Below are 17,440 nucleotides of genomic sequence, written 5' to 3'. Positions count from 1 at the left end.
TGAGCTGGCCTTGGTGGTCAGGCATGGCCCCTAAGCAGAGACATAGGAGCTCTTCGAAGATGGGGGGATGATTGCCTGGTGGAGAAGACACAAAGGACCTTCCTGGGAGAGGGCACAGAATATGCAAAACATGCAGGCATAGAAAGGCATGGAGTGTTTTGGAAGGGTGAGGGTGAGACACTTTAGTTGGAGCTGTGGCTGGAGAAACAGGAGATGAGGCTGGGAGGAAGGATGGATGAATGGAAGGTGATTGAATGTTTTATTCCAACAAAAGGATTCAAGATTTAAGGTGCACGGACAAATGTGGATCAAGGGGAGGTACTGGGTTTTGTTTTGGATGCACTGAGTTCCAGTTCCATGTGGTGGGTCTGACAGTTATTTGGAAATGCTTCTTTGAAGCCAGAGAAGAAGTTTTGGCTCAGTAATAGAGACTTCAAATCATCTTTGACGCTGTAGGAATGGATACGATCATGACTGAAGAAAGCACATAAAGACCTGAGCTACCAAACTGCTTGGAACATCAGCCATTAGTTCATAACTGGTACAATGTAGCAACTCAGAAAAATGACAAAATAATTTTCTTATTCCATTCAGTAGAGAGCTCTCTGTTTCTTTTAAATTAATGTTTCAAAAGTGCAAAAGTGCTTAGCACAGATTTTTTTCAACCATTTCAATCAACAACTAATGGGACCAGACACAGTATAAATTTCACCTCTGGGGGTGAGAGGGTAATTTAGACTCTGTATTCCTGCCTGGTGACTGTCAGAGAAGGGCTCCCAACCTTGCCAACCGGGTGGTGGTTTTGTAATTTAGATACTATAAATCTAAGGCAAGTAATTTCCTTTTAGAAACTTGAATTGCTTCCTTAACAGAATGATTGGAGTTAGATTTAAGCTGTGAGGTTAGATGAGAGCTTTAGAAAAGATACCCAGAGGACTCTATTAATTGCAGTCTTGTTTTAAATGTAATATGGTTTTTATTCCCAGGGAACTCCAGTGGTAAATTTCCTATAAGCGCTGGCTTATGATTTAGAATACTGAAGGAGCTTTTGAGGTTTTGTTCAGCAAGGCAGTGGTGGCTGCTATAAAATAGATGTCATTTCCCCCCCAGCTTATGTGTGGCCAGCACTGACAGAGAGGCAAGGAGCTTGCTGATTTTAAACAAAACTTGAGTAGAACTTGCAATCTACAAACTGCACAGTAGCAAGAAAATAATAATAGCAAATTCTGATACAGCGTGCTGTGTGCACTTGCACAGGTAAACTCATGCAGTGCCCCAACCCGGAGGTGGCCACTGGGGTGAAGGAGACACAGAAGTGTCGATAACCTGTTCTTGGCCACGCAGCCTGTAGAGTTGGAGCCCAGAGTCTAACCTAGGCCATTGGGCCCCAGGATCCACACTCTGAATCGTGTGCCCTGCTTGAGCACCTACTGTGTGCCAGGCTCTGTTCTGAAAGCCAGCATGATCACAGCAAACAAGGCAGGCTTTGTTCCCCAGTGTCTGACTGTTTGGAAATTACATGCCGAGGGTGTGGATGCAGGAATATGGTTTAAATTAATACTTGGTGATAAAGTATGTCATGTTTAATTTATGACTGGGAATGTTTAAACTAACATTTTTTTTTTTTTCAGTAAAAATAAGCCATTAGTTGAACCTGATAACTGAGTTAATTAAAATCTTCTTTTCAGGCATACACTAGCCAGGAAGACCTGTTTTCTTTTTTTAATTCCCTTTTGCTATAAAAGGTAATGCTTAACTCCCAGTGCCAAGACAATTTAATTCATTTGCTCATTTACAAGTTAAGAAAAAGAACTTTCGTAACATATTAGCTGTCTGCTGCTTTGGGATAACGACCAGCTGAATTGATGAACTTTATATAATGATCAGTTGCTATGGAAACGAGCTGCCCAGTGAGTGGAGGAGGGTATTTCGTCACTACCTCACTGATAATGGCATGGTAACACATGCAAATACAAAAGGTTTTCTTTTACTCTGCAGTGACTCCAGGTCTATGAGACAAACACTAGAAATGACTCTTGGATACAGCAGCAGGGAATCAAACAGAGTCAAATGCACAGTTGGAAATAAACTAATTTACCTTCCTGGGTTAGTGGCCTCAGTGCTCGTGATGAATCTCCAGCCCTGACGCAGGTGACCATTGTCAGAGGTGCCACTTGTCTTTTTCATGAGTTTAATTGCTGTACTGTACTCAGCACACAGAAGGTTGAATAATAAACATTCCCTTAACATATAACAAAAATTGGAAGAGAAATAAATGGAAAATAGAGTCCAGATAATAGATTTAACCACCTGATGCTTTGCAATAATTCCTTCATCTTTGTCACATTTTCCCGAACTAATTTTCCTTTCTCTGTTTGTTAGTATGACTGTTTTTTTCTTACAAAATAAACACCTTCATACATATTGAATATGTTACAGCTCCACCCTCTAAGTTTCTTATTGTACTTCAGAAGAAATATATATTTATCTCGTGTTTTGGAAGTGTGTTAGGCTGCTATTCTTACGACGAATTTATTTCCCTGAGTCTGTTTTCACTGGTCAGGGTTCTCAGGTGTATCAGGGTTTAAGGCATTTATGCACATAAGACACAAGGAGTTTCATGTAAGTATTGTTTAAGCATTAACTTTGTCATTCATTGCTCAAGCTTTAGTGAGTAGTGGAAGTCTGATTACATGTAAGTTTGACAAATTGGACATTATTCTTATCCATAACAATAGTAAATGTTTTCTTGAGTGGACTGTGTTTTTTTCTCTCCTTTCTTTATGGTTCTCTCCTTCCTTCCTTCCTGCAAAATATTTATCTTCATAAATTTTTGAAATGTTGATGGGACTGAAGTTTCAGAAATTGTCCGATAAGAAATCCATTATATTTAGAGATTTTTTTCTCAGGTACTTGAAAGTCTTTGAGCATTCATTTAGTTTTCCTGAAAGTCTTTGAGCATTCATTTAGTTTTCCCCCAAAGATCACCAGAGACATTAACATAAAGGTTTTAAGCAATAGCACTGTCCATATAAATTGTTATATAATGTTTATAAAGCTACATCAATTTTGAAAAATGTTACATGTCCTGCCACTTTTCTAAATCAGGACCATATGTATATGAAGGGTTATGTGAAATAAATGAAAATATTGAAAATAATAGGCTGTTAATAATATGAAACTTATGATCATACACTAGGTAAAAAAAAATTGTATCTAAAATACAACTTACAATGCCTTTGCATTAAAATTTGAGTTATAGTATCTTAGGGAAAAATAGAAAAATAATTTATAGTCTAGTTTTGAAATTGCTCTGAACAAATTATCTGGATGACAAAATCTATTATTTCATATTTTTTACTCTTGACATAGAGTCCCTATATTAGTTTTCTAGGGCTGCTATAATAAAGTACCATGTCTGGGTGGCTTAAACAATAGAAATTTACTTCTAATAGCCCTGGAGGCTGGAAGTCTGAGGTCAAGGTGTCAGCAGGGTTGGTTTTTTCTGAAGGCTGTCTCTGGCTTGTAGATGGCTGTCTTCTCACTGTGTCTTCACGTGTCTTCCCTTTGCACACATCGGCATCCTAATCTCCTCTTCTTATAAGAACACCAGTCATCCTGGATGAGAGCCCCACAAGTAACCTCACTTGAACTTAGTAATCACTTTAAAGACCCTTTCTTCAAATTCAGTCACATTCTGAGGTTGTGGGTGCTGGGACCTCATGAATTTTGGATAGACACAATTCAGCTCTTAACAGTCAGCATCTTATTAAACGGCGTATTGTATGTCAAATGAGACTGCTACACTTGTACTCATTTAAATTGACCATTACTGATAAATGGCCAAAGAGGATCTTATTCAAACTATTAAATTCACATTAGCAAATTGATCATTGAGAATTTAAAAATATCAGTTAATTTCTCCCAAATCCAAAAATATGGTTAATTTTCAATAGCTAATAATTGTGTACTTCAAAAACTTCATGGAAAGGGCCGGCCCAGTGGCGCACTGCTCTAGTGTGCCGCTTGGGAAGCGCGGTGGCGCTCCTGCCGAGGGTTCGGATCCCACATACAGACCGGTTCCTGCTCACTGGCTGAGCAACTCACTTAACCTTTCCGGGCCTTACCTTCCTGCAAAATTCAAAATATTGTTGTAGGTCCCTTCCAACTCTAGTGTTTTGGTGACTGTTTGAAAGTTTAATTTAGAAAACATAGTGATGGAAGATGATTTGTATCTAGAGATACAACCAATGGGATAGCTCATATTTCCCCTGAGAACTTATTTTGTTGGTTTGAGAAAACTGACTCCATTTCTTACATTAGGGAAAAAAAGATGGTCTATTTTTTATATATATATATAATTTTGTGTTTATACATTATTCTATAAACTTGTGCTTCTTTTTCCTTTTAGCTTAATTTAGGGATAAATATATAAATATATATTATTTGCATTGGCTTTAACGTGTGGATTATTCAGGCTGTGGATGATAACAATTTATGTTGACCACACTTTTTCTGTTCGAAAGGCCAGTTGGGGTCATTCAGAAAAGTTATGTAGAAGCTACACACAAGAGAAGAGTAGGGACTAGCTTGACCTCTAGATAAATGGAAAACTCTATAAAGCAAACAATTAAGAAAGAGGAAGAATCTTCTCTAATGGTTGTGATTGCTTTATGTCAGCCTATCAGATTCTGAAATGATCTGACAATAATTGCATTGACTCTCACAGGGCACCTGTCACCTGCCTGTGGGATGGGCAGATTGACAGCAGGTAGTACTGGGTATGGAGGTAGAGACCAAATTCTATGCTCATGGCCACACTCCCTGGCTGTGTAACACTGAGCTGTTACTTAACTTTTGTGGACTGGCATCATCTTACGTGACACAGGAGGCAACTGATCTAGGGCAGGGATTTTTAAACATTTGTAGAGGGGGAACTCTTTACTCAAAGGAAAGAGTGTGGTGAGCTTCAGTAGGTGAAATGCAGAAAAGTGAAGCTTGTGATGTTGTGGGTTTGGAGTTGTCCCTTCTTTGGAGGGAAGGGAGACAGAATTGGGCACCTGGTTCTCCAGGGCAGCACCGGGACACCTCTGTCTATCCCCAAGCCGTCTAATACCTTAGGCATAGCCTCCTGATATGTAGTATGAATGAAAATAGGCTGCAATTACAAAATATGCCCAGACTTCACTTAGTATTTTTAAAAGGGCAAAATATCTCATTAATAATTTTATATTGATTATATATTAAAATATTACATGTAATATTTTTGATAATTGGGTTAAATAAAATATATAATTAAAATTCGTTCATCCGTTTCTTTTTTTCCCCCCTTTTCAATGTGACTACTAGAAACATTTTTAATTACTTATGTGCATTATAATATATTAACATTGGACAATGTTGGTCTAGATTAACCCTTTCAGTTCCCACATCCAGACACTGATGCTGGAAGGTTCTGTGAGGATTTAATCATTGTTGCTACTCCCCTAGGTCCTACATGCAAGTTGCTCTGTTCCCATGAAATGTGTTCTCCTGGCAGCTTCATTTACTACCACACTCTGCTCTAAGGACAGCATTTCATTTAAGTCCAAATACTTTTTTATTTCCTGCTGAAGAACACATTTTTCTTTTCAGTTGCTTGTCCCATAGCATGCTTAGTAACTCACTTGTCCCAGGACGTGGACACATTTTCCTGGAGGGTAGAGGTTGGTGAGACAAGCTCCCTGGTTTTGCAGATGGTTTCTTATAGCTGGTATTCTTTGGAGAAATTTCTTCTTGTCCTTTTTAAGTTACACTCCACTTTTTTTGAGAAGGGGTGTGTAAATATTTCTTCCCTGGTAGTCAGTTGAAAATTGAATTTGCTATTGTTTCATGTGACAGTGCATACTTTACCCTTGTAAACCACTTCCATTTACAACCTTTGCTTTTTTTTCTTTGGTCATTTTCCTAATGGCTCAGGTTGTTGAAGTTTGAAGTGACTGTGTCTGTTGTTACAGGGATTCAGTTGTACCTCTGCATTTTCTTCCTGCCATCAGATTTGCTCCTTGCCTTCCATGACTTGTTGGTCACCAGACAATACCAGTATTAGGAATTGTGTAGACCCACAACCAAGTAACCTTTGCCCTGGAGAGATCTGCTCTTATCATAAGCAAGCACGTCAGTGAAGCCCTTCACTTGTTAGAGGGCTGGCCTGGTGACGTGCATTGCACGGTCCTTGCCTCTTTGGGCAGTTGTTATTTTTTCTTTTCCCAGCAATACTGACTTATAAGTGTACACACAACTTCCACTCACCAATAGCTACTCACGTTTGTCTCTGCACGTCTGGCTGTTTAAACAGAGGGCGTGAGGCGCAGGCTGCTAGCACTGTGCTTGTCTGAGAGCGCCCAAGCCCACGTTGAACATAGAGAGGGAGCGTGGTCACGGTGACCAGGAGAACACATTGGCTTCTGAAGCACACGCTGCCTGTGCTGGTCCTCGAGACGGGCAGCCGATGGCAGCTGCTGATGTTGACTTCCTTCTTGTCACTGCCCCCACCAGTTGGCTAAGTTTTGTGACTTACACATGAGTTAGTAGAATAAAAAGAGAATGCAAACCATCTAAATAAAACTACCTCTTTCTCCACATGATACCGCTTCCTCAGCAATAGCTTTTGGATTAATGTTTATTTGGAGTTCATTTTTGTAATCCTTTGTCTGTTCATCAGCATTTTATGTCTGATCGGCTTACAGGACTTTGAAAGAACAGTTCATAGGAAATATGAGCATATACCAGTTCTATTCTTGGAAACTCAAATTCCTCATCTATAAAGTGGGAACAGTCATGCATGTATTAGTTACATTTTCACTAACTCACTGAAATGATCAAGTGAAATGTGATGTAATAGGGCTGCCAGATTTAGCATATGAAAAATTCAGGATGCCAACTTAAATTTGAATTTCAGATAAACCAATGTTTTACTATCAGTATGTCCCATTCAGTATTATTCATGGTTTATCTGAAATTCAAATTTAAGTGGGCATCCTGTGTTTAAACTGGCAAACCTAGGCTTTAAACATGCTTACTGTTCTGCTAAGATGAGACAGATATGTTATTCAGTATCATACTGAATGATAATTTCATGTAGTTACAATTATTCATGTCTTTCAAATAACTCTACTATTGGCTTGAATCAGTCTTAAAAGTCTTGCAGGGGCTGTGTCTCTTTCATGAGAAATACTTGTAGTTTTCTGTTTGAGAGAGAAACTACACATGCGTGACACTCAAATTTGTGTCTGTGACGTAATTAGTAGTTGACGTTTTCATGAAAAGGCAGACATTATGAGAGTTTGTGCCCAGCAGTGTGTTTCCTGCTGTCTGTCCTGACTGATCTTGTCTGTCCACACCTCTCTTCTCTCTCCTTGGGGAGGTGAGCTGCAATTGCCAGGAAGTGCCAGTTTTTTTTTTTTTTTTCCTGATCTCAGGATATTACAGAATAATTAAAAAGGTTATATGTATTGTGGCATTTTTTTTCTGCTGATGATTTTGATTGGAGTATTGAATTTCCATTGCGCAGAACGTATGTATAGCTTTATTTTTTATGGCAAACTTTAAGTTAATATTTTATCAGATGAAATCAATTACAGTGATTTTCTTCATTTTATATTTTGTTTGTGACACTTTGGATGGAAATCTGTCCGTATGGAGGAAATAGATGTTTCTTGTTTACCTTCATAGTGACTGATGCCTTAACTTTTACTAAAGATCATACGGGAACAGTATTAATCAGGACTCTTTAGCAAATACAGGAGTATAATGACATTCTTATTTCAGGCAGGGCCTTCCGTCCTGCACTCATTTGTTCGTCTTTTACCCAGCACATAACAACGGTACTTCAAAAGTTCATGGAAAAATTGAATTAAACAATACGAATCCTTCCATGATCTTTTTGAAGACCCCTTGTATTTATGAAGCACCTAATCTCTACCATCTACAACAGTAACCACTACTCATATATCAGAAGACAAAACTCATATGATTCCTACTCCTGTGGAGCTTAAGATCAAGTGTAGAAACCACAAACAAGTAAATTAGTAATTAAAACTGTGGTAAATGATGTAAAAACAGCAACAAAATATGAAAAGCTCTCAGGGACCAGTTAGAGTCCTGCTCCTGTGTTTTCTCACATCAAACAGATGTTTGTTGTTCGGGGTCTCTTATGGTACTGTACTGACCCTCTTCCTGGTGATCTGGGGATCTGTTAACTGACACAACTACTGAGTGACTAGGTGGCAGGTAGAGCATGTGAGGTGGATCCACTGGCCAAAGGGACGATTAATGTCCCAGGTGGGATGGAGCAGGATAGCACGAAATTTCAACATGCTATGCAGAACAACGCACCATTTAAACTTATGGATTGTTTATTTTTGGAATTTTCTATTTAATATTTTTGGACCATGGTTGACTGCAGGTAACTGAAACCACAGAAAGCGAAACTCTGGATAAGGGTGACTACTGTACATGATCCTTCAACCAGTTCATAATCAATAAATGTTCATTAGAGATGTTTCAGACATGCATTTTTTAACAAATTTAGGCTAATACATATATGCATAACTAGCATCAGTCTCTAAGGACTTTCATAGAAATTGAAAAATAATTTCTGTCCAAAGCCTTTAAGATATGATTGATTGATTGATTGATAGGAGGCATTGAAGCCAAATGTTCTTGATTTTACTTCTGGTCTTAGAATAACTTTTTTTAGGGCCGACCCCGTGGCTCACTTGGGAGAGTGCGGTGCTGGGAGTGCTGAGGCTGCGGGTTCGGATCCTATATATGGATGGCCGGTGCGCTCACTGGCTGAGCACAGTGTGGGCGACACCAAGCCAAGGGTTACGATTCCCTTACTGGTCACACACACACAAAAAAAGAATAACTTCTTTTAAGCCTCATTTTCTGTGTTCATAAAATAAGACTCATGATGTTTTGAAACTCAGGATCATGGTGGGTTTTATTCAGTCAGTGCGGTCAGGATGATTCCAGGTACTTGGTGATGGATGTCAGAGGTGCCTCTAGAGGGCTGGGTTTCATGCCCTGGATTTGCAGACTGGCAGCACTGGGAGCCACACGACAGGACACAGGGAGGGCAGCGTGGGTTTCAAGTCTGTCCCCCTGACACAGGTCTTGGCCACTCAGTGCCCCTCACTGGCGTGCTGAAAGAACTCTGCTCCGTGTGCCTCATGGCCTATCTGGGAGTCTGTGTGGTTAAGATGACCCTTGTCCCTAGGCAATGCTCATAGTCAAGCTAATAAATAAGTGCACAGATATGCCCAGTGAGCAGAAAACCTGATGATGGAGTGGGCAGGGCTTGGATCAGGTCAGAAGTGGGTGTTCAAGATCACAAGACCTCGGAAAGCATCCCAAAGAATGAGCACTAGAGAGACAGAGGAAGGAGATGATGCAGCCAGAGGAGGAAGACAGCAGAGAAGGGCGTGCTTGCCTGGCAGGAATGAGAAAGGGCACGGATGGTTGTCCTGCATCCTCGCAGTTGCCAATCACACGTGTTTTCCCTGCTGGGGCAGCAGAGCCTTCACCTCTGACACCAGGAGTCCCAGACCATCCCCTGAAGATTTCTCTCAAAGCTTGCTCCTGGGAGCCACAACAAGGGGTAATATGCTCTCCGTCCTTAAGCCTGCAACTGGAGGAGACAGATGGTGGACTAGTGGCCTCATCCCTGGCTGCCTGAGAGGACAGGGAGAGCTTTTAACGATACTGGTGCCTGGGCCACTTCAGTGATTGCATAGGTCTGGAGTGGGGCCAGGCATCTGCATTTTGCAGAGATGCTCGGAGGACTTCCCTGGCTGCAGATTCACCGTGACGTACTCTGCATTCTCCGCTTAAATGGGGAGTGTCTTTTGAGACCCGCTCACCTTGCTTTCTTCCCACCCTGTTGCTTTCACAGATTACGGCACCATTAAGAAAGTGCGGGCACCCCTGAATCAGACCCTGGGTAGCTGTCTGCTGGAGGAGATCGAGCTCTTCCCTGAGAGGCGGAGGGAGTCCATCAGGAGCCTGCAGATCCTCCACAGCCAGAGCGTCCTGTTCGTGGGCCTGCGGGAGCACGTGGCCAAGATCCCTCTGAAGAGGTGCCACTTCCACCGCATGCGCAGGTAGGGCATCCACGGGGGGCGGGGGGCAGGATGTGCTCGTGTGTGAGGTGGGCCGCACCAGAGAGAGGGTACAGGAGTCAGGAAGCCTTTCAGATTCCCTGTGGTTGAATGACCTCAGGACTTTAACATGTATATGAACCCTGCCTCCCAGGATACAGAGATTTCATGCAGACTAATTTAATGTGTTGAGACTAGCACACCAGTTATATGCAAAGGAAGAGCCACATTGTAACATCCCTAAGCAGTTGTCAGGGTTAAAATACATTATTTAGTGTGTTATAGCACTGAATGATAGTGTTAATATTTAGTGTTCCTGCACTAATCTATTAATCTGGCACAAGTTTACATTTTATTTGTTTTTTTAAACTTCTCAGTATACATTGTGGTTGATTTTTGTGTCCCTTTACCCATTCCTCTTTTCCCCTCCCCCAGCCACTACATCGCAATCTGTTTACTTGTCTTAACAAGTTCAAGGAATTGTTGTGATTGTTGTATCTTTCCTGCCCCCACTACCCTTTATTTGTTTGTGTATCTATCTATCTATCTATCTGTCTGTCTGTCTGTCTGTCTATCTATTTATTTACAGCACCCACAAATAAGTGAGAATATGTGGTATTTCTCTTTCTGTGCCTGACTTGTTTCACTTAATATAATTTTCTCTAGGTTCATCTATGTTGTTGTGAGTGGTAGTATTTCATTCTTTTTTATAGCAGAGTAGTATTCCATTGTGTAGATGTACCAGTGAGTGGTAGTATTTCATTCTTTTTTATAGCAGAGTAGTTTCCATTGTGTAGATGTACCACAGTTTCTTTATCCACTCTTCTGATGATGGACATTTGGGCTGGTTCCAAATCTTGGCTATTGTCAGTAGTGCTGCAATAAACATGGGAGTACAGATATCCCTTCAGCATGATGAATTCCATTCCTCTGTGTATATTCCCAGCAGTGGGATAGCTGGGTCATATGGTAGATCTATCTGCAATTGTTTGAGGGACCTCCATACCATTTTCCATAGAGGTTGCACCATTTTGCAGTCCCACCAACAGTGTATAAGAGTTCCCTTTTCTCCACAACCTCTCGCCAGCATCTATCATTCTCAGTCTTTTGGATATTAGCCATCCTAACTGGAGAGAGATAATATCTCAAAGTGGCTTTGACTTGCATTTCCCAAATGCTGAGTGATGTTGAGCATTTTTTCATGTGTCTGTTGGCCATTCATATATCTTCCTTTGAGAAATGCCTATTCAGCTCCTTTGCCCATTTTCTAATTGGGTTATTTGTTTTTTTGCTGTAAAGTTGTTTAAGTTCCTTGTATATTCTGGATATTAATTCTTTGTCAGATGTATATTTTGCAAATATTTTCTCCCACTCTGTTGGTTGTCTTTTCACTCTGTTGATTGTTTCTTTTGCTGTGCAGAAGTTTTTTAGTTTGATATAATCCCATTTGTTTATTTTTCCTTTGGTTGTGTGTGCTTTTGGGGTCATATTCATGAATTCTGTACCAACTCCTACTTCCTGGAGTGTTTCCCCTATGTTTTCTTTAAGAAGTTTTATTCTTTCAGGATGTATATTTAATTCCTTATTCCATTTTGAGTTGATTTTGGTATATGGTGAGAGGTACAAGTCTAGTTTCATTCTCCTTCATATGAATATCCAGTTTTCCCAGCATCATTTGCTGAGGAGGCAGTCTCTTCCCCAGTGAGTAGACTTGGTGTCTTTGTCAAAGATCAGATGGCTGTAGGTACATGGGTTGATTTCTCGGTTCTCTATTCTATTCTATTGAACCGTGTGTCTGTTTTTATGCTAGTACCATGCTGTTTTGGTTATTATAGCTTTGTAGTATTGTTTAAACTCAGGCAGTGTTATGCCTCCAGCTTTATTGTTTTTGCTCAGGATTGCTTGGGCTATGTGTGGTCTTTTTTTTATTCCATATAAATGTCTGGATAGTTTTTTTCATTTCTGAGAAAAATGTCATTGGAGTTTTGATGGGGATTGCATTGAATCTGTAGAACACTTTGGGTAATATGGACATTTTCATAATGTTAACTCTTCTAATCTAAGAGCATGGGGTATCTTTCCATCTTGTGTCCTCTTTAATTTCTCTCAACAGTGGTTTGTAATTCTCTTCATAGAGATTTTTCACATCCTTGGTTAACTTTATTCCTAAGTATTTTATTTTTTTGTTGGCTATTGTAAATGGGCAGGCTTTCTTGATCTCTTTTTCTGCATGTTCAGTTTTGGAGAATAGAAATGCTACTGATTTGTGTGTTTTGGTTTTATATCCTGCAAATTTGCTGAAATTATTTATCAACTCTTAAAGAGTTTTTTTTTGTAGAGGCTTTAGGCTGTTCAATATATAGGATCATATCATCCACAAACAGGGACAGTTTGACTTCATCTTTTCCAATCTGTATGCACTTTATTTCCTTCTCTCTCTGATTGCTTTGGCCAGTATTTCCAACACTGTGTTGAATGGAAGTGGTGAAAGTGGGCGTCCTCGTCTGGTTCCTGTTCTTCAGGGTGATATTGGCTGTGGGCTTATCATATATGGTTTTAATTGTGTTAAGATACTTTCTGTCCATACCTAACTTGTAGAAAGTCTTTATCATGAATGAATGTTGAATTTTGTCAAATGCTTTTTCAGCATATGTAGGGATGATCATATGGTTTTTGTCTTTGCTTTTATTAATGTGGTGTATCACAATTATTGATTTGCATATGTTAAACCAACCTTCTATCCCTGGGATGAATCCTAGTTGACAATGATGTATAATTTTGTGTGTGTTGCTGAATTCTATTAGCTAGTGTTTTACTGAGGATTTATATATCTGTATTCATCACGGATACTGGCCTGTAGTTTTCTTTTTTTTTTTCCTTTTTGTCTTTTTTCGTGACCGGCAACAGATCGCAACCCTCAGTGTCGCGCCCGTACTGGACCAGGACCGGCAACGGGATCGCAACCCTCGGCGTTGCACCCGCACCTCACTCAGCCAGTGAGCGGCCGGTCTGTATGTGGGATCCGAACCCTCGGCGGGAGCACTGTAGCAGTGCGCCACCAGGCCGGCCCTGGCCTGTAGTTTTCTATTTTGGATGTATCTTTGTCTGGTTTTGGTATCAGGTGATTTTTGCCTCATACTGCTGTACCCCACCAGGCCGGCCCTGGCCTGTAGTTTTCTATTTTGGATGTATCTTTGTCTGGTTTTGGTATCAGGTGATTTTTGCCTCATAGAATGAGTTTTGGAGAATGGCCTCTATTTCAAACTTTTGGAATAGTTTGTGGAGAATTGGTATCAATTCCTCTTTGAAGGTGTGGTAGAACTCTGCAGTAAACCCATCTGGTCCTGGGCTTTTCTTTGTTGGGAGCCTTCTAATAACAGCTTCAATCTCTTTTATTGTAATTGATCTTTTCAGATTTTCTGTATCTTCTTGCCCCAGTTTTGGTTGTTGTATGTGTCCAGAAATGTGTCCATTTCCTCCAGATTTTCAAATTTGTTGGCATAAAGATATTTATAGTAGTCTCTAATGATTCCTTGTATTTCTGAAGTATCAGTTGTAAGTATCAGGGGTTTTTTTTCATTTCTAATTTTTGTTATTTGGGTCTGCTCTCTTCCTTTCTCAGTTAGCCTTGCGAAAGGTTGGTCAATTTTATTTATCTTTTTAAAAAATCAACTTTTTGTTGCATTGATCTTTTGTATCATTTTTTGTATTTATTTTTCATTTAGTTCTGCTCTGATCTTAATTATTTCTTTCCATCTACTAACTGTGAGTTTGGGTTGTTTTTATTTTTCTAGTTCTTTAAGGTGAAGTGTTAGGTTGTTTACTTACCATCTTTGTATTCCTCTGAAGTAAGCATTTAATGCTATAAATTTCCCCTTAGTATTGCTTTTGCAGTATCTCATGGGTTTTGGTATGATGTGCATTATTTTCATTAGTTTCAATAATTTTTTTTGATTTTCTGTTTAATTACTTCTTGGACCCATATGTCATTAAGTAGAATGTTATTTAATTTCCATGTGTTTGTATAGTTTCTAGAGTTTTGTTTGTTATTGATTTCTAATTGTAATCCATTGTGATCTGAAAAAACTTTGTGGAATAGTTCCAATTTTTTTTGAATTTGTTGAGACTTGATTTGTGACCTAACATATGGTCTATCCTGGAGAATGTTCCATGTGCTGATGAGAAGAATGAATATTCTGAGATTGTTGAATGGAATGTTTCGTAGATACCTACCAAGTCCAATTCGTCTAAAGTGTTGTTTAGATCTTGTGTTTCTCTATTGATTTTTTGCCTAGATGATCTGTCTAATGATGGGAGTCGGGTGTTCAGGTTTCCAACAATTATGGTATTAGTGTCTATCTCATTCTTTAGATCTAATAGTTTTTGCTTTATAAATCTGGCTGCTCCAATGTTGGATGTATATATGTTTATGATTGTTATGTCTTCTTGGTGCATAGATACTTTTATCATTATATAGTGGCCTTCTTTATCTCTTTTTATGGTTTTTGGTTTAAAGTCTGTTTTATCAATTATAAGAATAGCTACTCAAGCTCGTTTTTCATTTCTATTGCATGGTGTATCTTTTTCCATCCTTTCACTCTTAGTCTATGTGTGTCATTACAGGTGAGGTGAGTCTCTTGAAGGCAGCCTATTGTTGGGTACATCTTTTCAATCCAGTCAGTCAGTCTGTGTCTTTTGAGTGGGGAATTTAATCCTTTTACATTCAGAGTTATTACTGAAAGATGTTGATTTTCTCCTAGCATTTTATTGATTTTTGTTTAGATGTCTTAAGTATCTTTTGTTCCTTTCTGATTTACTGTTTGTCTTCTGTGTTTGTTGGTTTTTGGGGGTGGTAGATAAACTATTTCTTCTCTTTATTGTTAGCATTTTTGTTTTACTGGTAGATTTTGTTCTTTCTTGAGTATTCATGGCAGTGATGGTTGTTTTTCAGGTATCAAACCCAGTACTCCCTTGAGAATTTCTTCTAAGGCTGTTCGTGTGGTAGTGAACTCCTGCAGTTTTTGTTTGTCTGAGAAATATACTATTTGTCCTTCATTTTGGAAGGATAGCCTTGCTGGGTAAAGTATTCTTGGCTGGCAATTTTTGTCCTTTAGTATTTTGTATACATCATCCCATCCTTTTCTGGGTTTTAGGGTTTCTGATGAAAAGTCTAATGTTAGTCTGATTAGGGCTCCCTTATAGGTGACTTGCTACTTCTCTCTTGCAGCTTTTAAGATTCTTTCTTAGTTTTTCAGTTTTGCCAGTTCGACGAAAACATGTCTTGGAGAGGACCTTTTTGGACTGGATATGTTTCAGGATCTTTTGGCCCCCTGAATCTGAAGATCTGTGACTTCACCTATACCTGGGAAGTTTTATGCTATTATTTCATTGAATATGTTTTCAATGCCATTTCCTTTACTCCCCTACTGGAATACCCATGATTTGGATATTTGAGTGCTTAAGGTTGGTTGTTATTTCTCTTAGATTTTCTTTAATTTTTTTAATTCTTTTTTTTTTTTCTTGTCTGCCTATTTTAATTCAAACAGCCCATCTTCAAGGTCAGGAATTCTCTCTTCTGCTTGTTCTAGCCTGCTGGTTAGACTCTTTGTTGTGTTTTTTATTTCATTGAATGAATCCTTCAGCTTCACAAGCTCTGCTGCATTCTTTTTCAGGACATTAATTTCTTTGCACATTTCTTCTTTCAGGTCCTGCATATTTTTTCTCATTCCATTGTGATGTCTGAGTTTTCTTATATCTCATTTAGTTTCCTTAGAATTGTTGCTCAAAAATCCTTGTCAGTCATTTCAAGGACTTCCTGTTCTATAGGATATAGAGCTTGAGAGTTGTTATTTTCCTTTGGTGGAAACTTTCCTGACTTTTTGTATTTCTGGTATCTTTCCTTTGGTGTTTAGTCATTGGGTAGGGGGTATCATTGTCCATTCATTCCACCTCAATGTCTGGCCTGGATCCTGAAGGGCCTGCCAATTCTGGGCAGTGGGCACTAGCCTAGACTGGGGTTCCCATGGCACCTGCCTGTTCTGGCATGGCTGGCTAAGGGAATGTGTGCCTGGTGGCTCTCACACCTCTCTGGGCAGCAGGTACTGGCCTGGGGTTCCTTTGGTGTGGCTGACTAGGGGCATGTGGGTGCAGTGGTTCTCAGGCCTCTCTGGGTAGCATGCACTGGTCTGGGCTGGGAGTCCTGTGGCATGCAGCTCCTGCCTGTTGTGGTGCTGCTCTTGAGCCTCCAGTTATTGCTTTTTTTTTTTTTTTTCCTTTTTGTCTTTTTTACTGACCGGTAACGGGATCGCAACCCTCAGTGTCGCACCCGTACCGGGGACCAGCAACGGGATTGCAACCCTCAGTGTTGCGCCCGCACCACGCTCAGCCAGTGAGTGGGAACTGGTCTCCACATGGGATCCGACCTCTCGGTGGGAGCGCTACCACGCTCCCAAGAGGAGCACTCTCCAGTGCGCCACCAGGCCGGCCCCAGTTATTGCTTTTTAATAGTTGCAAATTGGTTGATTTGTGGGAGAGAGCGACACTTGGTACCATCTACTCCACCATCTTGACCAAGCCTCCTATATTTTATATGAATGTGGGTAAAACAGAGAATTTTTATCAAGTATGCATCCTCCTGGAAGAAGGAGCAGTATTGGTGCTGCAGTGTTCCCTTTCCAGGGAATCCCCAGGGTGTTGTCCTCAGCACCAGCTCCCTTGGGGTGGGGCCTCTCACCGGAGGTTCCAGCATCATACAGGCAGGCCACGATGGGGGATAGGGAAGGAGGTCCTGAAGGCGCAGGGAATCTCAAGTGCCATTGAGCCTTTCCTCACCCCAGGCCAGTCTTCTCATCTTGCATGGGATGTCCGCTGTTGACCACAGTGGTGTTGGAAGTTTAACTTGGAAATGTGCAGACCCATATATACATCCTCATATGATGTATAAAGAAAAAGTACTATGTATATCACATACTTGACCAGCACTTTCATGTTGAAAATTGCATATATATACTGACCCCTGACAAAAGATTTCCCTTGGGGAAATCACAATCTGAGATGTTCTTAGGGATCAGTCCTCTTGTTTAATTCCATTCTTCACAGCATTGCTCTAGAAATGGCCTTTGTGATAAATCACTGACAAACACCTACCACATACAGACCACTCTTTCTCTAGAAAAGATGCCTGATGGTGCTTGCTTTGCAACTTAGAGGCTGGGATTCATGTTATAGACCTGTTCTTTCTATTTTCTACCTCTGGTCACTAAAGTATTTCAGCTCTCTCTCTCTCTCTCTCACCTAAC

The 17,440-nt window shown here is 40.1% G+C and overlaps 1 protein-coding gene across 1 annotated transcript in view; it reads left to right on the top strand.

The window, feature by feature from the left end:
- Positions 1 to 17,440, top strand: part of SEMA5A (sema domain, seven thrombospondin repeats (type 1 and type 1-like), transmembrane domain (TM) and short cytoplasmic domain, (semaphorin) 5A) — a 161,904-nt gene that overhangs the window by 35,155 nt on the left and 109,309 nt on the right. Inside the window, exon 6 of the mRNA XM_008578111.1 lies at positions 9,938 to 10,145. Coding sequence (XP_008576333.1) covers positions 9,938 to 10,145 — 208 coding nt within the window. The remainder of the gene's footprint in view (positions 1 to 9,937; positions 10,146 to 17,440) is intronic.

This window comes from Galeopterus variegatus, unplaced genomic scaffold (assembly GCF_000696425.1).
Source record: "Galeopterus variegatus unplaced genomic scaffold, G_variegatus-3.0.2 Scaffold1632, whole genome shotgun sequence".
Classification (NCBI taxonomy): Eukaryota; Metazoa; Chordata; class Mammalia; order Dermoptera; family Cynocephalidae; genus Galeopterus; species Galeopterus variegatus.
Note: the sequence above shows the minus strand (reverse complement) of the source record. Positions and strands in the feature narration are given on the sequence as shown.